Source organism: Ranitomeya imitator, chromosome 7, assembly GCF_032444005.1.
Source record: "Ranitomeya imitator isolate aRanImi1 chromosome 7, aRanImi1.pri, whole genome shotgun sequence".
In the NCBI taxonomy this organism is placed as follows: domain Eukaryota; kingdom Metazoa; phylum Chordata; class Amphibia; order Anura; family Dendrobatidae; genus Ranitomeya; species Ranitomeya imitator.
Window position 1 is genome coordinate 117,257,859 of NC_091288.1, and position 25,765 is coordinate 117,283,623.

At 45.8% G+C, this 25,765-nt stretch overlaps 1 protein-coding gene across 1 annotated transcript in view; it reads right to left on the reverse strand.

Annotated features, from left to right (window-relative positions):
- The window catches only part of TRPM2 (transient receptor potential cation channel subfamily M member 2), a 1,329,765-nt gene that overhangs the window by 738,107 nt on the left and 565,893 nt on the right, over positions 1-25,765 (reverse strand). The window contains exon 18 of the mRNA XM_069733764.1: positions 24,887-25,115. Within this exon, the coding sequence (XP_069589865.1) occupies positions 24,887-25,115 (229 nt within the window). The remainder of the gene's footprint in view (positions 1-24,886; positions 25,116-25,765) is intronic.

The window sequence follows — 25,765 nt, forward strand, 5'->3', positions numbered from 1 at the left end:
AGCAACACGTCCATCTTGAACTGTCCTCCCACTTCTCCTCCTGCTCCCTCTTTGATCGGTTACAATCAGGCTTCCGTTCCCATCACTCAACTGAAACTGCCCTAACTAAAGTCACCAATGACCTACTAACTGCCAGGAGCAAGCGACACTACTCTGTCCTCCTTCTCCTGGACTTGTCTTCTGCCTTTGACACTGTAGACCACTCCCTTTTGCTACAAATCCTCTCATCCCTTGGCATCACAGACTTGGCCCTTTCCTGGATCTCGTCATATCTGACAGACCGAACATTCAGTGTCTCCCTCCCCCACACCACCTCCTCACTTCGCCCCTTGTCAGTCGGTGTTCCTCAAGGCTCTGTTCTAGGACCCCTACTCTTCTCCATCTACACTTTCGGCCTGGGACAGCTCATAGAATCCCACGGTATGCAGTACCATCTCTACGCTGACGACACGCAGATCTACCTCTCCGGACCTGACCTCTCCTCCTTGCTTACCAAAATCCCGCACTGTCTGTCTGCCATTTCAGCCTTCTTTTCTGCTCGCTTTCTACAACTGAACATGGACAAAACAGAATTCATCATCTTTCCCCCATCTCACTCTACCCCTCCACCAGACCTATCCATCAATGTCAATGGCTGCTCACTATCCCCAGTCCCACACGCCCGGTGCCTCGGGGTGATCCTCGACTCTGCCCTCTCTTTCAAGCCACATATCCAAGCCCTTGCCTCCTCCTGTCGTCTCAAACTCAAAAATATTTCCCGGATCCGTGCTTTCCTTGACCGCAACACTGCAAAAACGCTAGTGCATGCCCTTATCATCTCCCGCCTCGACTACTGCAACCTCCTACTCTCTGGACTCCCCTCTAGCACTCTGGCACCACTCCAATCCATCCTACACTCTGCTGCCCGACTAATCCACCTGTCCCCCCGCTATTCCCCAGCCTCTCCCGTGTCAAGCCCTTCACTGGCTTCCTATCGCCCAGAGACTCCAGTTCAAAACCCTCACACTGACATACAAAGCCATCCACAACCTGTCTCCTCCATACATCTGTGACATGGTCTCCCGGTACCTACCTACACGCGACCTCCGATCCTCCCAAGACCTCCTTCTCTACTCCCCTCTCATCTCTTCTTCCCATAACCGCATCCAAGACTTCTCCCGTGCTTCCCCCATACTCTGGAACTCTCTACCCCAACACATCAGACTTGCGCCTACCATAGAAACCTTCAAAAAGAACCTGAAGACTCATCTCTTCCGACAAGCCTACAGCCTGCAGTGATCCTCAACCTACTGAACAGCCGCACAGCCAGCTCTTCCCTCTCCTAGTGTATCCTCACCCACCCCCTGCAGACTGTGAGCCCTCGCGGGCAGGGTCCTCCCTCCTTATGTACTCGTGTGCCTTGTTATCTGCTCATGTTTAATGTATTTGTCTATATTTGCCCCGTATTCACATGTAAAGCGCCATGGAATAAATGGCGCTATAAAAATGTATAATAATAATAATTAGATGCCCCATTACTAACCTCATATAGTGAAATAGTTAATAAAACACAGACGCCCATTAAAAAATCCTTTATTTGAAATAAATACACAGACTCCTTTATTGTTCTTAATGAAACCATACTTAAAACATCTGCAAATTCCCCGAAGCCCTCAATATCCTGTAATAAACATAAAATAATAAACCAACAATATACCCATACTTATGCATCGATGTGTCCCACACCGTAATCCATTTCTTGGCCATATACAGTTTGCAACCAGGACGGTGCTAATGTGACCGTCACAGCTGCAAACTACTGGTGAATGAATGAAATGCTGCCGGCGCAGACTCAGTGAGTAGTGGTGCCGTCACTGAAGCTGCGATCCCTCACAGCCTTAAATCAGATGAACTCTTGAGCGTGGGAAAATGCCAGCTGATTTTCCCATGCTCAAGAATTCAGTGATGGTCAGGCTCTGAAGGAGCACAGCATCAGTGACATCACCTCTATTCACTGAAGCTGTTCTCGCAGCCGGCATGAACTGCTGTGACTTCAGGACCATGCGAAAATGCAAGGGATGTGGTCACAGCAGTTCATACCGACTGCTAGAGCAGCTTCAGTGAATAGAGGTGATGTCACTGATGATGCTCTCCTTCACAGCCTGACCCGCACTGAAATCTTGAGTGTGGGAAAATCAGCTGGCAATTTCCCACGCTTGTGTTCATCTGACTTCAGGCTGTGAGGGAGCACAGCTTCAGTGATGGCACCGCTAGTCACTGAGTCTGTGCAGGCAGTATTTCATACATTCCCCAGTTTACAGCGGGGGCGGTCGCATTAGCACCGCTCCCGGTAGTAAACTGTATTTACCCCAATTATGGATTACGGCATGGGACTGAACAATGGACAGATATCGGTATACTGTTGGTTTGTTATTTTTTCTTTATTACATGAGATCGAGGGGATTGCATGGATTAGCAGTTAAATAATGATGGCAAAACTGTGTGGTGTATGATTTCATTAAATTACTTTATTCTCACTGTGTGGTGTTTATTTAACCCTTTAACAACTATAGGATTAGTAATGGATAGGTGTCTTATTTACACCTCTTCACTAAGCTGGCTTGATGTCACCTTACAATACAAAGGTGGCATCAACCCCCAACTATCACCCCATATGCCATCGCTACAGTGCAGCCGGAAGACAGAGGCTAAGGGTCAGAATTGGCTCATCTTAGAGATGCGCCATTTCTGGGGTGGCTGTGAGCTGGTGTTTGTAGCCAGGGGGTCAATAACCATGGTCCCTTCCTAGGCTATGAATATCAGCCCACAGCTGACTGCATAGCCTTTTCTGGCTATTAACCCCTTTCTGACATCCGACGTACTATCCCTTTGAGGTGACTTAGGTCCGTATGGCCATCGACAGGATAGTACGTCACATGCAATCAGCCAGGCTCACTGGTGAAGTACGGCCGATCGTGGGTGAGTGATAGCTGATTAACACAGCTGACACCCACCACTATGTGCCAGGAGCAGTCCACGGACCACTCCCGGCACTTTAACCCCCGGAACACTGCGATCAAACAAGATCGCAGCATTCCAGTGGCATAGGGAAGCATAGTGCAGATAGGGGGTCCCTGAGACCCTCAGAACAATGCAATCTGATTGCGTTGTTGTGAAGGTCTCCTCTCTGCAGGCCCCCGGATCTAAGATGGCTGCGGGGTCCTTCCGTATCCTGCAGGGAGGTGGCTTGTCAGTGCCTGTTAAGAGCTGGTGCTAAGGAGCCTCCTACACTGCCTGTCAGATCGCTGATCTGACACAGTGCTTTGCAAAGTGTCAGATCAGCGATCTGACTTTATACAGTGATGTCCCATCCTGGGACAATGTAAAAAAGTACAAAAAAAATTAATATGTGTAAAAGTAGTTTTGCAAAAATTCCTAAACAAAGAAAAACAAATATTTTTCCAAAAATACATATCTTTAAGTAAATAATAAAAAACCAATAAAAGTACACATATTTAGTATCGCCGCGTCTGTAATGACCCGACCTATAAAACTGTCCCACTAGTTAACCCTTTCAGTGAACACCGTAAAAAAAAACGAGGCAAAAAACAATGCTTTATCATTATACCGACGAACAAAAAGTGGAATAACATGCACTCAAAAAGACAGATATAAATAAACATGGAACAGCTGAAAACGTCATCTTGTGCTGCAAAAAACGAGCTGCGATACAACGTCATCAGCAAACAGATAAAAAAGTTATAGCCCTCAGAAAAAAGTGATGCAAAAATAATTATTTTTTATATAAAATAGTTTTTATTGTATAAAAGCGCCAAAACATAAAAAAATAATATAAATGAGGTATCGCTGTAATCGTACTAACCTGAAGAATAAAACTGCTTTATCAATTTTACCACACGCAGAATGGTAAAAACGCCTCACCCAAAAGAAATTCATGAATTGCTGGTTTTTGTTCATTCTGCCTCCCAAAAATCATAATAAAAAGCGATCAAAAAATGTCATGTATCCAAAATGGTACCAATAAAAACGTCAACTAGTCCAGCAAAAAACAAGACCTCACATGACTCTGAGGGCCAGAATATGGAAAAATTTTAGCTCTCAAAATATGGTGATGTAAAAACTATTGTTTGCAATAAAAAGTGTCTATTAGTGTGTGACAGCTGCCAAACAAAAACCCGCTATAAAAATCTGTTATAAATAGTAAATCAAACCCCCCCTTTATCACCACCTTAGTTAGGGAAAAATAATAAAATAAAAAAAAATGTATTTATTTCCATTTTCCCATTAGGATTAGGGTTATGGCTAAAGTTAGGGTAAGGGTTGGAGCTAAAGTTAGGGTTAGGGTTGGGGCCAAAGTTAAGGCTAGGGTTTGGGCTAACATTTGGGTTAAGGTTGGGGCTAGAGATGGGATTAGGGTTTCGATTACGTTTACGGTTGGGATTAGTGTAAGGGGTGTGTCAGGGTTAGGTGTGTGGTTAGGGTTATGGTTAGGGTTGGGATTAGGGTTAGGGGTGTGTTGGGGTTAGGGGTGTGGTTACGGTTGGAATTAGTGTTAAAGGTGTGTTTGGGTTAGGGGTGTGGTTAGGGTTATGATTAGGGTTAGGGTTGGGATTAAGGTTAGGGGTTAGGATTGGAGTTAGAATTGGGGGGTTTCCACTGTTTGGGCACATCACGGGATCCCCAAACGCAACTTGGCATCCGATCTCAATTCCAGCCAATTCTGCGCTGAAAAAGTAAAATGGTGCTTTTTCCCTTCTAAGCACTGCCATGTGCCCAAACAGTGGCTTACCCCAGCATATGGGGTATCAGCGTACTCAGGACAAATTGTACAACAACTTTTGGGGTCCAATTGCTCCAGTTACCATTGGGAAAATAAAAAATTGGGGCAAAAAATCATTTTTGTGAAAAAATATGATTTTTTATTTTTACGGATTTACATTATAAACTTCTGTGAAGCACTTGGGGGTCCAAAGTGCTCACCACACATCTAGATAAGTTCCTTAGGGGGTCTACTTTCCAAAATGGTGTCACTTGTGGGGGGTTTCCACCGTTTAGGCACATCAGGGGCAATCCAAATGCGACATGGCGTCCTATCTTAATTCCAGCCAATTTTGCATTGAAAAGTCAAATGGCGCTCATTCTGTTCCAAGCTCTGCCATGCACCCAAACAGTGGTTTACCCCCACATATGGGGTATCGGCATACTCAGGACAAATTGTACAACAACGTTTGCGGTTCAATTTCTCCTGTTACCCTTGGTAAAATAAAACAAATTGGATCTGAATTAAATTTCTTTGTGAAAAAAAGATAAATGTACATTTTTTCTAAACATTCCAAAAATTCATGCGAAGCAGCTGAAGGGTTAATAAACTTCTTGAATGTGGTTTTGAGCACTTTTGAGTACTTTGAAGGGTGCAGTTTTTAGAATGGTGTCACTTTTGAGTATTTTTTATCATATATACTCTTCAAAGTGACTTCACATGGGATGTGGTCCCTAAAAAAAGTGGTGTTCTAAAAATGAGAAATCGTTGCTCAACTTTTAACACTTATAACTTCCCAACAAAAAAATTGTTTCCAAAATTGTGCTGATGTAAAGTAGACATGTGGGAAATGTTACTTATTAAGTATTTTGTGTGACATATCTCTGTGATTTAAGGGCATGAAAATTCAAAGTTGGAAAATTGCGAAACTTTCAAAATTTTCGCTAAATTTTAATCTTTTTCCAAATAAACGCAAATCATATCAAAGAAATTTTACCACTATCATGAAGTACAATATTTCAGGAGAAAAAAATGTCAGAATCACCGGGATCCATGTTTTTTAGGAGGGCCCCCATTTTAATAGCCAGCAAAGGCTAAATATACAGCTGTGGGCTGATATTCATAGCCTGGGAAGATCCATGGGTATTTACCCCTTCCTAAGTTATAAAGATCAGCCCCCAGTTGCTGGCTTTCCCTCTCTGGCGCAGAAAATTGCACGGGAGCCCACAACATTTTTTCCCCGAAAAGAATCTTTTATTAAATACATACATGTCCCTTAATTTGCAAACACACCATCAATATACCTAATTTGGATGTGTCCGTGTGTCTGTGCACAATGAGTCATCCACAGTTGAGCGTAACCATGGATACCTGCGGAGAGGAGCTCTCCCTGGTTGCGAGTTAAGGCATAAGCCTTTTTTGAATGTTAGCCTGTGAGGCAACACTGGGGGGCAACATTGCAAAGATGCATCAAATTGAGCGCGCTGCTGCATGTAGAGAAGCGAATCGCATACGAATGCATAACCCGCGTCTTAATGAAAAAAGAAGATAAACTAAATTGTCAAAGAACTGATGATGCAGGCCGACAGGGGGCAGCAAGAGCAAGAAAAACAAATGAAGCAACTGAATCACGTACAGCATCTAATGCTGCACGACAACGAGCAACACGCATTGTTAGGTCTCGAGTTCCCGCTTCTGCACAGGGGGAATCTCGGGCCATCTCCGCTGCGGTCTCCCATTCTTATCCAGCCGCAGTGGAGTCTGCGCAGCAGGGACGTCGGTCCCAGCGTCTTGCTCAGTCTCACTCTGTACAGAGAGTTACTGCTGCTTCTTCAGCTTCTACCATTAAAGCCAGTGCTGGTCAGCAGCGAGCGGACTTCTCTGGGACTAAGTCCTTGTCTGCACACACTGAGCATGCCCAGGGCAAGATCTCCCGTTGGAGATCGAGGGTCATGTGCTCAGGCTCTGCAGCACATTCCATTGGTCCTCTTGGCAGGTCTTGGAAGGGCAAAGTTTCTGTGGCCACTTCCTGTGCTGCAACTATATAAACTGCGCATGACCGCACGGCCATGCGCTAGTGTACATTTGCTTACGTGTGTTTGTTGTGAGTGCAAGTCGTCCTTGGATACCCCTTCCCTATTGAATGTCTGTTCGCGGAAGGTGTATGTTTGCTATCTAGCGCCCGACTTATCCTACAGCACAAATCACACGTTACAGCGTCCAGTTGCTGTGACCGCCAGTACGGCGCCGTGCACTTACTCTGTGCTTTCCTTACCCAAGCCTGGGTGGTTAGTGGCGTTCGTCAGTGCGGCACCGCATGCACTCTTGTGCCCTAATATTGTTACTCTGCTTCCTTACACACCCAGTTGCGGTGTTGTGCCAGCAAGGGTCTAATCGGACTTCAATCCTAGTTGGGGTTGAGTTCGCTGACTACTTGCTCGCCTTCTATGTGCGGTACCGCGATCCTGTGACGCAACAGGATCGCTTCCTTCACGCTGGGTGAAGTTTAACCCACATGTGTATACTTATGAGTACCGCCATATAGTCCGTCATTACTTAGCAGCAGGTTCCATCTCTGCACGGTGGACCCCGGGCTGCGAACGCACCATACACTATCTGTCTTATTATTTGGTGCGTTCCGCTAGCCCTAACACGCATTGCACAAAGTGATACACATATTTCACAAAAAAGAGAACAAGATGGAATACGAGTCCAAAATACAAGAGCCACTCGACGATGGCAAGTTACATTTGCCGCTAGAGGACTTCTCAATCAAACTGATGAGACACGTATTGAAGAGCACTATGCTGGCGAACTGACATTGTGATATCAGTTCTGTCAATCTAAAAATTTCAAAGACGAAATGGTGCAGGACAAAACATTCCCTTCCTGCTGCAAAAGAGGGTGTATCCAATTACCTCCTATTCATATGGATGATCAATTAGACAAGTTAATGAAAGGAGAGCATCAGCACTCCAATAACTTTATGGCTAATATAAGGCAATACAATAGCTTGCTTGCTTTGGCATCAATGGGAGCACAAGAAGCGCCACCTCCTGGGCATGGTCCATACTGTTTTTGAATTCATGGACAAATTTACCAAAGAACTGCCCCATTGCCCCCCGCTGTGGGTAGTACTCCCAAGTTTGCCCAGATTTACATCTTGGACAGCGAAGAAACATAAAGTACAATTAATCTAGCAAATAAAAATGTGCCTCCCATTTCTTGGAGAGAAAATGAAAGCAATTAACCCACTCTCAAGAGCCTTCACAATGATGAGGGAATTTGAAATAGAGGAAGAGAGGATTGGTGAATTAGAAAATTGCGATCCACTCGAAATAACAATGTCAATTATAAATGACTATAATGATGACCAGAGGCGCTACAATGCAATGCAGGTGCAATGCAGTAGCTATAATTTATCAAGATTAGGGTTGAGCGACTTTTGTTTTTATAGGATTGGGTCGGATTTTACGAAACCCGACTTTTTCAACCAGGGCACGTCCGAGGGTGAGTATATACCTATTAGGAATATACTCACCCTCGGACGCGCCCTGGTTGTAACCCGCAGCCTTCCTTCCTAAGAATCAGCGCTTGAAGGACCTTTCGATGACGTCACGGCTTCTGATTGGTCACGTGACGCCCATGTGACCGCTCACGCGACCAATCAGAAGCCGCGACGTCATCGAAAGGTCCTTCAAGCGCTGATTCTTAGGAAGGAAGGCTCCCGATTACAACTAGGGCGCGTCCGAGGGTGAGTATAGCAATATTTTTTATTGTTATTCTTTATTTTACACTTAAATCTGAATTCCGATACCAATTCCCGATATCTTAAATATATCGGGAATCGTATCAGAATTCCGATTCCAGTTCAGAAGATCGCCGACTTCATGGCCGACCCCACACAGGGGTTTCATGAAACCCGACTTTGCCAAAAGTCGGCGACTTCTGAAAATGGCCGACCCGTTTCGCTCAACCCTAATCAAGATGCAATGGGTGAACCCCCATTTAATAGGGACATCAGGGTTCACCTCAAAAGTGAAAACCAAACTATTCAAATCAGCTTTCTTCACAGAATGACATATTTACACTTCTATTCTCATATGGGGACAGTGGAAGGATAATAAATTTGACAACTCCATTTGCCCTAAGTATGTAAGATCAAGGAATTGGTGACATTCATCTACCATCCATACCAGTGGATCTAGATTGACAAGAAAAAAAATCACCCTGCTGCAGTACTATGCATACAGGCTTGCCATTCGTGACAAGTTCAATCCCCTTTTAAATGCTGGGAAGTTGATGCAACAATTTATCGTTGACAGTAATGTCAAAATTGAATCTGACAGGATCGAATATATAAAACAAAATCAAAAGGCATTGACAGTTATGCTGGCGTTACGGATCACATCCATAATGCTGCATTACATCAAGGGCTAAAAGCTGGGACAATAGTAATTTTACTGTCCACTTTCATTGGAAGCCCAAGAGCTATGCAGCAAAATTACCAAGACGCCATGACAATTGTCTGAAATTTTGAAAGCCAGATCTTTTTGGTATGATGACCTGTAACCCAAAGTGGAAAGAAATTACTGAAAACTTAGAACCATGGCAAAGGCCAGAGCTCAGACCAGATTTTCTTGAACGAGTATTTAAAATCAATATGCAACAGTGGGAATACCGCGCTACAAGTGGCTTAAACTGATGGACGTGCAGGATATTGCTATGTCATATAGGAACTGCATATGTTCCTGCGTGGCAGTCGCTATTAACTATACAGGTGACTGATTAGGCTCTATACTAGTATGTACTAGATCGCACCCATTAATAGTAACTGCTACAGGTCTATTCCTTACTTGGTGCAGCCGTGTAGATGTCGTCGCACTGGTGAGCTGTTTGCTTCGGACCCAGATGCCGAACCTGCGCTCCTAGAAGTCCGCTGCACCGGAGATAAGTCACGTCCTTGTAGTAGGTGAGTGTGCCGAAGCCAGCAACAGCCGTTAGTGGTGGCTGTGGGTATAGCAGGCGAAGACTGCTTGGATAGCGTGTAGAGCCAGAGACGTCCCGGCCGGAGGCGTACCTGGATACACGCGGAAGATGGCCGACACCGACGAGCAGTGAGTGATGTCACTTGGCCTAAGGAGACTCAGTAGGGCCAATCCTAACCTACGCGTTTCGAAGTGTCACGCACTTCTTCATCAGGGTTACCGCCCACTGTCTCCAAACCCCTTTATAGGCGCCCTGCCCATACCCAGCTGTGTGCTGACACCTACATGCAATTGCGTGTTCCTGGACGTTCTTACTCCCCCTCCACCCCCCACAGTAATGACAGTTCCAAGTGTGCACACCATGCATACAAGCAGGCACACATTTACCCGCTGTGTGTAATGCATAATTAAATGTATATTGGACCATACATTATATTCGACTAGACATAATGTGTGCCGGGAGATAGACTTAAAAGACCAACTAGTGGTATACTAGGTGCATGATGCAAATAGATAGTGTGGTTTGAAAGAACACCTATCATGACTAGGGTTGAGCGAAACGGGTCAGCAATTTTCAGAAGTCGCCGACTTTTGGCAAAGTCGGGTTTCATGAAACCCGACCCGACCCCTGTGTGGGGTCGGCCATGAAGTCGGCGATCTTCTGAATCTGGAATCGGAATTCCGATACCGATTCCCGATATGTTTAAGATATTGGGAATTGGTATCGGAATTCAGATTTAAGTGTAAAATAAAGAATTAAAATAAAAAATATCGCCATACTTACCCTCTGACGCGCCCTGGTACTAACCGGGAACCTTCCTTCCTTAGAACCAGCCTTCCAAGACCTTGCGGTGACGTCGTGGTGACGTCGCGGTGACGTCGCGGTGACGTCGCGGCTTGTGATTGGTCGCGCGGCCGCCCATGTGACCGCTCGCGCGACCAATCACAAGCCGCGACGTCACCGAAGGTCCTGGAAGGGCTGATTCTTAGGAAGGAAGGCTGCCGGAAAGAAGCAGGGCGTGTCCGAGGGTGAGTATATACCTAATAGGAATATACTCACCCTCGGACGCGCCCTGCTTCTTTCCGGCAGCCTTCCTTCCTAAGAATCAGCCCTTCCAGGACCTTCACTGACGTCGCGGTGACGTCGCGGCTTGTGATTGGTCGCGCGAGCGGTCACATGGGCGGCCGCGCGACCAATCACAAGCCGCGACGTCACCGCAAGGTCCTGGAAGGCTGATTCTAAGGAAGGAAGGTTCCTGGTTAGTACCAGGGCGCGTCAGAGGGTAAGTATGGCGATATTTTTTATTTTAATTCTTTATTTTACACTTAAATATGGATCCCAAGGCCTGAAGGAGAGTTTCCGCTCCTTCAGACCCTGGGAACCATTGGAAACCCAATGCACTGCATTGGGTTTCGAGTTTCGGCCGACCCCGACCCCGACTTTTTTATAGGATCGGCCGATTTCACTCGACCCGACTTTTGAAAAAGTCGGGTTTCGTGAAACCCGACCCGATCCTATAAAAGTAAAGGTCGCTCAACCCTAATCATGACCATGGATTAAAACGTCACTTTTAATAAGAACATAAATATTAAAAAACCCCGGTGAATATATATAGAAAACATAAATAGATAAAAAACGAAGGGTTAATATAGAGGCAATAAGAACAATATAAAAATGATTGTATATATATTTATAAAAATATATGTATATGATAAAAAAAATGATAATAAAAATGCCCTATAATGGTTTGGGGCATACATCAGTGATATATAGCAGCTGAAGTCCCGACAACTCAGCTGGAGCATGGGTCTACTCCCACGTAGCAGACTAACTATTCGTACATGGGTCCCCCCCAAACCGTAACAGTCAGCACGCAGGGAAAGGGTTATAGTTATAGATACATGTGCTGGATAGTCGAAGTCAAAAAGCATATAATTCTATCTCGCAGTTGAGGCCCTTCGGTTTTAGACTGTCCAGGGTGAAGATCCACTGCGATTCTATTCTAGACATTTGTTTAATAAAAACACCCCCCCTTTTATTTGTTTTTTGTCGGATTGGGCACATTATCCGATTGGGATACCAGCGGCACTTGTGGAGCCTAAACGTAGAGTTTTAGTGCCAGTGTATTTTATCGTTCAGAGTATTTAAAATCAATCTCCAAGCCGTGCTTAACGAGATTTTGAAAAAAATCACATTTTTGGCCATGTAGTTGCCTATGTGCATGTAATAGAATTTCAAAAGCGTGGACTACCACACGCTCACATGCTCTTAATCCTTGGAGAGGAAGATAAACCAAGGGACAAAAAAATAATTGACGAATTGGTCTCTGCTGAAATCCCAAATGATACAGAAAATCTAAAACTGCATGAGGCAGTGATGAAGCACATGATTCATGGCCCATGTGCCGATGATCAACATGGTGCTATAAGCATGACAGATGGTCAATGCGTAAAAAAATTCTCAAAGGAATTTAATACAGAGACAAACCCCAATGTTGATGATTACCCACAGTACCGTCAATGCAATACCGGGAAAACCAGACAAGGAACGCGAGAAATCGACAATAGATGGGTAGTTCCATACAACCCCTCATTATTGCTCAAGTACAATTGTCATATCAATGTTGAGATATGTTCTGCAATAAAAAGTGTTAAATATCTTTTCAAATATGTATACAAAAGACATGACTGTGCCAATATCAAGTTTGATACATTAAACTGGAATTAACCAGCCATGTACCTAGATTCTCGGTATATAAGCGCCCCTGAGGGCATGTGGAGAATCAGAAAAAATAAAATGCATGATGCTTCACATACCATTAAAACAGTGGTCCCCAACTCCAGGCCTCGAGGGCCGCCAACAGTGCAGGTTATCAGGATTTCTTTAGTATTGCATCGGTGGTAATGTGATCATCTGCACAGGGTATGATTCCAACCCCTGTGCAATACTAAGGAAATCCTGAAAACCTGCACTGTTGGCGGCCCTCGAGGCCTGGAGTTGGGGACCACTGCATTAAAAGGCTTGCTGTTCACCTTGAAAACATGCAGCAAGTGTTTTTCGAAGATGGTAATGTGTATAAGGTTATTTCAGACTCAAAAGCCTCTACTCTGCAGGCTTATTTTGAGCTAAACAGAGTTGACGTTTTCGCCCGTCATTATTTGTACAGTGAAATCCTTGAATACTATGTCTGGGATAGAAAAGCTGTACTAGAAGGATGGAAAAAAATGACGGGCTCAATTTGGGAAAACAATTGCCCGAATGTATACAGTCTCTTTAACAAATGGTAAGCTGTACTACCTAAGACTCCTTTTACTTTACGTAAAAGGAGTAAAGTCTTATGCTGACTTAAAGAAGTTGTCCACTACAATAACTTTTTTTTCATAAATCTGCCTATTATGTGCCACTGAAAACATCCACTTTGTTTATTTTAGCAATATTACCATTTATTATGCTGTAGCAGCACATCTTCAGTGCTGGATCCAGCTCTCATGGGGTTAATCGACAACTTCCTTTCTCCTGACTTATTGTGCTCTAATACTACAAGTTCATGATGCATTGCCCTGGCCTCTAAGCCCAAACCTACTAAACCCACTCCAAAACACACCCAAATCCCTTTCTTCTCTCCCTCCTCTATCTTCAAAATGATTTGTGGTGTCATTTCTTGTCCAACCTCCTCTTTTCAATTTGTCCAACCCACACTCCATTACACACAGATAGATAGATAGATAGATAGATAGATAGATAGATAGATAGATAATAGATAGATATGGAAGATATGGGATGGATAGATAGATACATACAGAGATATATCTATATATCTATATCTATTTCCATAGATCTGTCCATATCCATGTTTCTAAACCCCTTCACCCCGGAGCTTTTTTCCTTTTTTCATTTATCGCTCCCCTCCTTCCCAGAGCCATAATTTTTCTGTCAATATGGCCATGTGAGGGCTTGTCTTTTGCGGGACAAGTTCTACTTTTGAACAACACTATTGGTTTTACCATGTCGTGTAACAGAAAATGTGAAAAAAATTCAAAGTGCGATGAAATTGCAAAAAAAGTGCAATCCAACACATATTTTTTGCTTGACTTTTTTGCTAGGTTCACTAAATACTAAGGCTGTGTGTGTTAGGTCTCGAGTTCCCGCTTCTGCACAGGGGGAATCTCAAGCCATCTCCGCTGCGGTCTCCCATTCTTATCCAGCCGCAGTGGAGTCTGCTCAGCAGGGACATCGGTCCCAGCGTCTTGCTCAGTCTCACGCTGTACAGAGAGTTACTGCTGCTTCTTCAGCTTCTGCCATTAAAGTCAGTGCTGGTCAGCAGCGAGCGGACTTCTCTGGGACTAAGTCCTTGTCTGCACACACTGAGCATGCCCAGGGCAAGATCTCCCGTTGGAGATCGAGGGTCATGTGCTCAGGCTCTGCAGCACATTCCATTGGTCCTCTTGGCAGGTCTTGGAAGGGCAAAGTTTCTGTGGCCACTTCCTGTGCTGCAACTATATAAACTGCGCATGACCGCACGGCCATGCGCTAGTGTACAATTGTTAATGTGTGTATGTTGTGAGTGCAAGTCGTCCTTGGATACCCCTACCCTATTGAATGTCTGTTCGCGGAAGGTGTATGGTTGCTATCTAGCGCCCGACTTAGCCTACAGCACGAATCACACATTACAGCGTCCAGTTGCTGTGACCGCCAGTACGGCGCCGTGCACTTCCTCTGTGCTTTCCTTACCCAAGCCTGGGTGGTTAGTGGCGTTCGTCAGTGCAGCACCGCATGCACTCTTGTGCCTTAAAATCGTTATTTAGTTTCCTTACACACCCAGTTGCGGTGTTATGCCAGCAAGGGTCTAATCGGACTTCAATCCTAGTTGGGGTTGAGTTCGCTGACTACTTGCTCGCGCTCTATGTGCGGTACCGCGGTCCTGTGACGCCACAGGATCGCTTCCTTCACGTTGGGTGAAGTTTAACCCACGTGTGTATACTTATGAGTACCGCCATATAGTCCGTCGTTACTTGGCAGCAGGTTCCATCTCTGCACGGTGGACCCCGGGCTGCGAATGCACCATACACTATCTGTCTTAATATTTGGTGCGTTCCGCTAGCCCTAACATTACACTAGCGCCAGGGTCTGGCTAGTAATGACGGACAAACAGCAATCCTTGTGGTATATCCAGCAGCTGGAGGGTAGGTTGGCGGCTCTTGAGAGCGCAACCTCAGCTGTGGATGTTAGCGCAGTTGCTGTACAGGCTGCTAGCGTGGCTGCAGCAACCCTGTCCATTGCCACCCCTGCTCCGACATTTTCTCGCCTCCCGCTGCCAGAAAAATTTTCTGGTGATAGCAAGTTTTGTAGGGGATTTGTGAGTCAGTGCTCTATTCACCTCGAGCTCCTGGCTGCACGTTTTCCCACAGAGCGGGCTAAGGTGGGATTTATAGTGTCTCTTTTGTCGGACAGGGCGTTGGAATTGGCTACGCCGCTGTGGGAGCGTGGCGATCATGTGGTGCAGAGTGCTCCGCTGTTTCTGAGCACTCTGAAACAGGTCTTTTTAGGACCTCAAGTCACCCATGATACGGCGCTCCAACTGCTGGCATTAACTCAGGGTGAGTCCTTGGTCAGTCAATTCGCCGTCTAATTCCGCACTTTAGCTTCTGAGCTGGATTGGTCGGATAAAGCTCTTATCCCCATATTTTGGAGGGGCCTGGCTGACCACGTTAAGGACGCTCTGGCCACTAGGGAGATTCCTGCCACACTGGAGGAGTTAATAACTGTCTCCACTCGAATTGACCTCCGTTTTAACGAGCGGAGGTTAGAGCGAGCCCAGTGTAGGCAGAGGTTTCGGCTGGCTCCTACCTTCGCCAAACCTCTGGAATCTCCGGTCCTGGTTCCTGAGTCACATGAGGCCAGGGAAGTGTCACAAGCGGGATCTAAGTCCCGGACCGCTTGTGCACTCAAGGCCTGTCATGTTTGCCAGCAGTCAGGACATCTAGCCACCAGATGTTCTCAGCGATCGAGGAAACGTCAGCGTTTAGTGGTAGTAGGTGGAGCTACACTAAACACGGCGACGTTTGCCTCTAAATTGTCCTTTAAGGGGACAATTACTATAGGCTCATTCTCCCACTCGGTAGAGCTCTGCGTGGATTCTGGGGCGGAGGGCAATTTTATGTCTTCTGCCTTCGCCCAACGTCACGCAATACCCCTGGTTATGCTAGCTCAACCAGTAACGGTACGAGTGGTGAATGGGTCGGCACTGCCCTCACAGATACCACACCAGACCATCCCTTTTAATCTGTCCATGTCGCCATCTCATCAGGAGATTATATCTCTGCTCGTCATTCCTGAGGGAATTGATGAGGTCCTGTTGGGAATACCTTGGCTACGGTACCACTCTCCTCATATCGAGTGGTCCTCTGGCAGAATCCTGGGATGGGGCGAATCTTGTGGGGGTAGGTGTCAGAGGGAGTGCGTTCAGGTTGCTACTACAGAGGTACCCGCAGATCTTTCCTCTCTCCCCAAGCAGTATTGGTCTTATGCAGACGTGTTCTCCAAAAAGGCGGCGGAGATCCTTCCGCCCCATCGCCCCTATGACTGTCCTATTGATCTCTTGCCTGGTGCTGAGCCTCCCCGGGGTCGAGTCTATCCGCTATCTCTCCCGGAGACGGAGGCAATATCACAGTACATCCAGGAAAATCTGGCAAGAGGATTCATTAGGAAGTCAGTGTCACCTGCTGGGGCAGGGTTCTTCTTCGTGCAGAAGAGGAATGGAGAATTGCGTCCATGCATAGACTACAGGGGTCTTAACGCCATCACCGTTAAGAACAAGTATCCTTTGCCCTTGATATCTGAGCTCTTTGATAGGCTTCGGGGAGCAAGGGTATTTACTAAACTAGATCTGCGGGGTGCTTACAACCTGATTCGCATCCGTGAGGGGGACGAATGGAAGACGGCTTTTAACACCAGGGATGGGCACTATGAATATCTGGTGATGCCCTTCGGGCTCTGTAATGCCCCAGCCGTTTTCCATGACTTTGTGAACGATATCCTCTGGGATATGCTTTCCACCTCGGTCGTAGTCTATCTGGATGATATTCTCATCTACTCTCCAGATATTGACTCCCACCGGAGAGATGTTTGCAAAGTCTTCGACCTCCTACGGGCAAACTCCCTCTATGCCAAGTTGGAGAAGTGTATGTTTGAGCAGGAGTCCTTACCTTTCCTAGGCTACATCATCTCTGCCCAGGGATTGGCTATGGATCCTGCCAAACTACAGGCTGTGATGGACTGGCAGGAACCCCATTCTCTTAAAGCGGTGCAGCGCTTTATGGGGTTCATTAGTTATTATCGCCAGTTCATTCCGCACTTCTCAACTTTGGTAGCTCCCTTGGTTGCCCTCACCAAGAAGGGGGCGAATCCCAAATTGTGGTCTGAGGAGGTCTCCAAGGCCTTTAACTCTATAAAGTCACACTTCGCTAGCGCTCCCATTCTACATCGCCCCGATGTTGATAAGCCATTTATCATGGAGGTGGATGCCTCTTCTGTTGGTGCTGGAGCAGTCCTCTTCCAAAAGGATGCTCAAGGTCGGAAGCATCCTTGCTTCTTTTTCTCCAAGACCTTCTCACCAGCAGAGAGGAATTATTCCATCGGGGACAGGGAGTTGCTAGCCATGAAGTTGGCTTTCTCGGAGTGGAGACATCTCTTGGAGGGTGCACATTTTCCCTTCCAAGTCTTCACAGACCATAAAAATTTGGTGTACCTGCAGACAGCCCAGCGGTTGAATTCTCGCCAGGCCAGATGGTCCTTATTCTTCTCCCGGTTTCATTTCACCCTCCATTTTCTTTCTGGGGAGAAGAACATTCGGGCCGACGCTCTCTCTCGCTCCGTTGTGTCATCTGAGGAGGAGGAGGAGGAGCCTCGGCTTATTGTCCCCACCGAGAGCTTGAGAACTGTGGCCCCGGTTTCGCTAGAGTCTGTGCCCTCGGGCAAGACTTTTGTTCCATCCAATTTGCGACCGGAGGCTCTCTCTTGGGCACACTCGTCCAGGGAGGGTGGACATTTTGGTACCAAAAGGACATCTGAGTTACTGGCGAGGACGTACTGGTGGCCGCATATGGCTCGTGATGTCGCAGAGTATGTTCGGGCGTGTGTCTCTTGCGCCAAGAACAAGACTCCTCGGCAACGGCCAGCTGGTTTGATTTATCCTCTGCCGGTGGCGGACAGGCCCTGGGAGATGGTCGGGATGGACTTTGTGGTGGGCTTACCCAAGTCTCGTAACTGCACCATTATCTGGGTGATCACCGACCATTTTTCCAAAATGGTGCACTTGGTGCCTCTTCCACGGCTACCTTCTGCACTGGGTTGGCTGTCTTGTTCGTCAAGCATATCTTTCGCCTACACGGTATGCCAGACAAAATTGTTAGTGATCGGGGTCCCCAGTTTGCGTCTCGATTCTGGAGAGAGCTTTGTCGTCTACTCAGTATTGAGTTGAATCTCTCTTCGGCATATCATCCCGAGACGAATGGGTTGGTAGAGAGGGCCAACCAGACCTTGGTCACATATTTACGACATTTTGTTTCTGCCAGGCAGGATGACTGGGCATCCTTGCTACCGTGGGCAGGATGCCATTCGGGCCTCCAAGGAGAGAATGAGGTCCTCCGCCGATGTTCATCGGCGTCCCGCTCCGACCTTTGCTCCTGGCGACTTGGTGTGGCTCTCCGCCCGTAACATCAGGCTGCGAGTTGAGTCCACTAAGTTTGCTCCTCGCTACATGGGTCCCTTCAAGGTTCTCGAACAGGTTAATCCTGTGGTCTACCGTTTGGCTCTTCCTCCACGCTTGGGTATCACCGACACCTTTCATGTGTCCCTCTTGAAACCTGTATACATGTCCCGGTTTTCCGAGTAATCTGCCGGGACATCGGGTTCGTCTACGGACGATTACGGGGTGAACGCTATTTTGGGGTGCAAGGTGGTACGCGGCAAAAAGTTCTATCTGGTGGATTGGAAGGGTTATGGCCCAGAGGACAGGTCATGGGAGCCTGCTGAAAACATTCGGGCCCCACAGCTCATTGCTGCCTTCGAGCGTAGCGAGGTCCAAGGAGGGGGGGCCCTAGGAGGGGGGGTAATGTTAGGTCTCGAGTTCCCGCTTCTGCACAGGGGGAATCTCGAGCCATCTCCGCTGCGGTCTCCCATTCTTATCCAGCCGCAGTGGAGTCTGCTCAGCAGGGACGTCGGTCCCAGCGTCTTTCTCAGTCTCACGCTGAACAGAGAGTTACTGCTGCTTCTTCAGCTTCTGCCATTAAAGTCAGTGCTGGTCAGCAGCGAGCGGACTTCTCTGGGACTAAGTCCTTGTCTGCACACACTGAGCATGCCCAGGGCAAGATCTCCCGTTGGAGATCGAGGGTCATGTGCTCAGGCTCTGCAGCACATTCCATTAGTCCTCTTGGCAGGTCTTGGAAGGGCAAAGTTTCTGTGGCCACTTCCTGTGCTGCAACTATATAAACTGCGCATGACCGCACGGCCATGCGCTAGTGTACAATTGTTAATGTGTGTATGTTGTGAGTGCAAGTCGTCCTTGGATACCCCTACCCTATTGAATGTCTGTTCGCGGAAGGTGTATGGTTGCTATCTAGCGCCCGACTTAGCCTACAGCACGAATCACACATTACAGCGTCCAGTTGCTGTGACCGCCAGTACGGCGCCGTGCACTTCCTCTGTGCTTTCCTTACCCAAGCCTGGGTGGTTAGTGGCGTTCGTCAGTGCGGCACCGCATGCACTCTTGTGCCTTAAAATCGTTATTTAGTTTCCTTACACACCCAGTTGCGGTGTTATGCCAGCAAGGGTCTAATCGGATTTCAATCCTAGTTGGGGTTGAGTTCGCTGACTACTTGCTCGCGCTCTATGTGCGGTACCGCGGTCCTGTGACGCAACACGATCGCTTCCTTCACGTTGGGTGAAGTTTAACCCACGTGTGTATACTTATGAGTACCGCCATATAGTCCGTCGCTACTTGGCAGCAGGTTCCATCTCTGCACGGTGGACCCCGGGCTGCGAACGGACCATACTCTGTCTTAATATTTGGTGCGTTCCGCTAGCCCTAACAGTGTGCACACATTGCGGATTTGATTCCAGATCCGCAGCGTTTTTTGCTGCACAGAATTGCAGCAGATCCGCAGTGTAGTGCACAACCAATGTAAGTCTATGGGAGCCGCAGACTTGTTGTGCACAGCTGCAGAAAAAGACGCACCAAAACGCAGCTTTTTTTTCTTCAGCTTGTCACTTCCTTTGTGCCTAACTGCAGCATTTTTGCACCCTTAGACTTGCATTGAGTTGGGCACATCCGCAGCAGAACCGCAAATGTAAAAAAGATCCCCAGTTTTGCTGTGTATGTGGGTCCAAGAAACGCTGCAGTTCGGGAGGAGGGAAGTGTGTGGGCGGTAACTTTGTATGTGTTTGCAGGTGGGGTCTGTGGGCTGTTCGGATGTGTGCGGGTGTGTTCAGGACTGTTCGGCTGTGTGTGGGACTGTTTGGGTGTGTGCGGGACTGTTCAGGTGTGTGCGGGGCTGTTCAGGTGTGTGCGGGGCTGTGCGGGTGTGTGCGGGACTGTTCGGGTGTGTACGAGTGTGTGCAGGGCTGTTCGGGTGTGTGTGGGACTGTTCGGGTGTATGTGGGGCTGTGTGGGTGTGTGCCTGGCTGTTCGGGTGTGTGCGGGACTGTGCGGGGCTGTTCAGGTGTGGGCGGGGCTGTTCAGGTGTGTGCGGGACTGTTCGGGTGTGTGCGGGACTGTTCAGGTGTGCGTAGAGCTGTGCGGGTGTGTGCCTGGCTGTTGGGGTGTGTGCGGGACAATTCGGGTGTGTGCGGAGCGTCTTTTGGGGTGTGTGTGCAGGCATCATCCGATGGGACTACAAGTACGCAGCATCCAATCTGCAGCTAATTCGGATATAATCCGGACAGTGGACACGCACCCTACACTATCCTTACATCTATCAATAGATATATCTATCAAGATATATCTATAGACAGATATATGAATAGATAGATCTACATATAGATAGATCTATAGATGCATACATCTGTCTATCCATTTCATCTATCATCTATCTGTCTATCTGTGTGTGTAATGGAGTGTGAGTTGGACAAATGTAAAAGAGGAGGTTGGACAATAATGACATCACAAATCTTTTTTTTGTTCAATAATACATCTTTTTTTAGCTTTCAAAAACGCATGCAAAAACACACAAAAACGCATAAAAACGCGCAAAAACCGCACCAAAAAACAAATTTAAAAATGCATCGAAATCGCACAAAAAAACGCACCAAAAACTGCACAAAAACCACATCAAAACTGTACCTAGAACTGCATCAAAACCGCACCAAAAACTGCATCAAAACCACACCAAAATCTGCATCAAAACCGCACCAAAAACTGCACCAAAAACTGCATCAAAACCACACCAAAATTGCATCCACACTGCACCAAAAACTGCCTCAAAATCGCACCAAAAACTGCATCAAAACCGCACCAAAAACTGCATCAAAAACTGCATCAAAACTGCAACAAAAACTGCATAAAAACACATCAAAACCGCACCAAAAACAGCATAAAAACCGCGCAAAAACCGCACCAAAAACGAATCAAAAAATGCATCGAGACCACGCAGAAACGCATAAAAACTGCACAAAAAACTGCATCAAAACCGCACAAAAAAACGCACCAAAAAACTGCATCAAAAACGCAGCTGCGTTTTCTGTAAGGAGATGCAGATTTTGTGCAGTACCTTCTGCACCCAAATCAGCCACGTGTGCACACAGCCTAAAACTGACCTGCCATTATGATTCTCCAGGTCATTACGAGTTCATGGACACCAAACATGTCTAGGTTCTTTTTTATCTAGATGGTGAAAAAAAAATTCCAAACTTTGCTAAAAAAATAAATAAAATAATTGCGCCATTTTCCGATACCCATAGTGTCTATATTTTCTAAAATATCGGGTTGGGTGAGGGCTAATTTTTTGCATGCCGAGCTGACGTTTTTAATAATACCACTTTTGTGCAGATTTGTTCTTTTGATCGCCCATTATTGCATTTTAATGCAATGTCGCGGCAACCAAAAAAACATAATTTTGGCTTTTGATTTTTTTTTCTCGCTGAAAGGGGCAGAAAGGGGTTAATGAACAATATGTTTCTGTTAAAATTTTTTTAAAAAAATGGTGTGGGCTCCCATGATGCCTATCCATTATTAATTCTATAGTAGTGAAAAGGTTAAAAAAAATAAAGACACAGCCAGAAAAAAGTATTTTAATATTCTTAATTTAACCATACTTACTATACTCGATCACCTGCAAAAAATTTAAAATAATAAATTGTATACTCACTTTCCGCCATAGTCCAATTAATAATGAGGGTAACACGACAATCTCTCCAATAGAACAGTGACATCGGGTGATGTTACTGCTCTATAGGTCTACAGTGACATACTAACAGGAGACAATGGCTCCTGCAGTGCATCACTGAGGTTACCTGAGTTCAGGGTCTCACTTTATGGCAAAGCTGTAAGAGAATTTTCCCACACAGCAGTGCCAGAAGTGAGACTAGGGACTATTTTCTCACAGGGGCATAGGGATACATTGTGGGGAATACATTGTGGAAGGATACCTTCCATCAATGTATTCCTAGAGCCCCTGGAGAGCGGTCACATCAGCTGATACTGCTGTTCTCCATGGGAGATCATCGAGGGACACTTGTTTTAATTGGATATCTGCGGATCAGGGAGTATAGTATTTGTTTATTATTTTAATATTTTTACAGGTGATACTGGCTTTGGGGATCAAGGTGACAAGTGATGGTGAGTATGTACTCTATGTTATATGTACTATATGTCTATATGTATGTTGTATGTATGTATGTAATGTATGTGGCATGATGTATGGTGAAAGTTGTATGGTGCATGTTGTATGTTGCACGCTGTATGTTGTATGGTGCATGTCGCATGTTGCACATCGCATGGTGCATGTCATATGTTGCATGGCGCATGTCGCATGTAGCATGGTGCATGTCGTATGTCGCATGTCGTATGTCGCATGTCACATGTCGCATGGCGCATGTCGCATGTTGTATGGTGCATGTGATTTCTGAGGCTGGTGACTCGGATACATTTATCCTCAGCAGCAGAGGTGACTCTTGGTCTTCCTTTCCTGGGGCGGTCCTCATGTGAGCCAGTTTCTTTGTAGCGCTTGCTGGTTTTTGCCACTGCACTTGAGGACACTTTCAAAGTTTTCCCAATTTTTCAGACTGACTGACTGTTAGGGCTAGCGGAACGCACCAAATAATAAGACAGATAGTGTATGGTGCGTTCGCAGCCCGGGGTCCACCGTGCAGAGATGGAACCTGCTGCCAAGTAATGACGGACTATATGGCGGTACTCATAAGTATACACACGTGGGTTAAACTTCACCCAGCGTGAAGGAAGCGATCCTGTTGCATCACAGGATCGCGGTACCGCACATAGAAGGCGAGCAAGTAGTCAGCGAACTCAACCCCAACTAGGATTGAAGTCCGATTAGACCCTTGCTGGCACAACACCGCAACTGGGTGTGTAAGGAAGCAGAGTAACAATATTAGGGCACAAGAGTGCATGCGGTGCCGCACTGACGAACGCCACTAACCACCCAGGCTTGGGTAAGGAAAGCACAGAGGAAGTGCACGGCGCCGTACTGGCGGTCACAGCAACTGGACGCTGTAACGTGTGATTCTTGCTGTAGGCTAAGTCGGGCACTAGATAGCAACCATACACCTTCCGCGAACAGACATTCAATAGGGTAGGGGTATCCAAGGACGACTTGCACTCACAACATACACACATTAACAATTGTACACTAGCGCATGGCCGTGCGGTCATGCGCAGTTTATATAGTTGCAGCACAGGAAGTGGCCACAGAAACTTTGCCCTTCCAAGACCTGCCAAGAGGACCAATGGAATGTGCTGCAGAGCCTGAGCACATGACCCTCGATCTCCAACGGGAGATCTTGCCCTGGGCATGCTCAGTGTGTGCAGACAAGGACTTAGTCCCAGAGAAGTCCGCTCGCTGCTGACCAGCACTGGCTTTAATGGCAGAAGCTGAAGAAGCAACAGTAACTCTCTGTACAGAGTGAGACTGAGCAAGACGCTGGGACCGACGTCCTTGCTGAGCAGACTCCACTGCGGCTGGATAAAAATGAGAGACTGCAGCGGAGATGGCTCGAGATTCCCCCTGTGCAGAAGCGGGAACTCGAGACCTAACACTGACCTTCATTTCTTAAAGTAATGATGGCCACTCGTTTTTCTTTACTAAGCTGCTTTTTTCTTGCCATAATACAAATTCTAACAGTCTATTCAGTAGGACTATCAGCTGTGTATCCACCAGACTTCCGCACAACACAACTGATGGTCCCAACCCCATTAATAAGGCAAGAAATCCCACTTATTAAACCTGACAAGGCACATCTGTGAAGTGAAAACCATTCCCAGTGACTACCTCTTGAAGCTCATCAAGAGAATGCCAAGAGTGTGCAAAGCAGTCATCAAAGTAAAAGGTGGCTGCTTTGAAGAACCTAGAATATAAGACATAATTTCAGTTGTTTCACACCTTTTTTTGTTAAGTATATAATTCCACATGTGTTAATTCATAGTTTTGATGCCTTCAGTGTGAATGTACAATTTTCATAGTCATGAAAATACAGAAAAATCTTTCAATTAGGTGTGTCCAAACTTTCGGTCTGTGATATATATATATATATATATATATATATATATATATATATATATATACATGTTTTGAAGAATATTTGGTTTTAAAACAATGCCATATCGATGTCACACGGTTACTTGATGCGAGGAAAATGCATCATCGCATAGCAAACGGATTACACGTGGATCACTGTTCGGAGAACATTTGTGCAATTCTCGGCCATCAAAATCGGACCGATTTTTATACGTTAAGTGTGACTCCAGCCTAACTTACAATTTCAAGACTTACTTTCTACATTGCTTACAAGTAGCAATAATCGTTACGCTACAGACAAGATAAATGTATCATTATTATCATTTTAACAAATGTTGTCCCCCTCACCTTTTGTTTTGTTTGAAGAACTCTTTTCTTTGTATGTACATACCTGCCTGATTTCCTCACAAACTAATGAAAAGAGCCAGAAATAGATGATGAGTTCCCTCCATGAAGGACTTGGTTGGAAATCAATCATTAACACATATGCAAAAAGCAGCAGAAAGCTGAAGTATGCTAAGATGTTTAGATGGAAAATAACAACTGGCGCCATGAAGAAAGCTTGGAAACGGTCAGTGGGGGTCATCGCATTCTTCTTTTTAAGGGTAGGAGTCTGTGACCTACAATATAAATAAATGGGAATAAACAATTCCTGAATCTGTCCTATGGAGTTACAAGATGATTTGGAATTTTAAATGAACAAAAGCAGAAAGTTGAATAGAACAGAGAACTTATAAGTCTCTTGCATTAAATCATTTAAGCACATGTAACAAAGATTCCCTCATGTTGATACATAAGTATCACATATATCATGACTCAGCATAACATTGTGCTGTTTTAAGGCTGATAATTTTGCATCAGATATCTTGAGACGTGTTGAAATAGCAGCGAGGAACAAATCCGTAGCTGTGGCTAAATAGTTGTTTGTTTGACGGTTATCTAAGATGATGGGGAAAATTATCAACACACAGGAAAGTGTCTCATAAGTGTTAAGGTGGAATAGTGAAAAAGATGAATATTAAAGAAAGTTTTAGCTATGGTATTTCTCCTCTAAATAAGAAAATGAAATTTCTTTTCAATGATTATCTATGAAACCCTCTATTATGGCTAGCAAGTGATATATAAAATCTGTTTTATTCAGCTACATATACAGTTAGGTCCATATATATTTGGACAGAGACAACATTTTTCTAATTTTGGTTAAAGACATTACCACAATGAATTGTAAACAAGACAATTCAGATGCAGTTGAAGTTCAGACTTTCAGCTT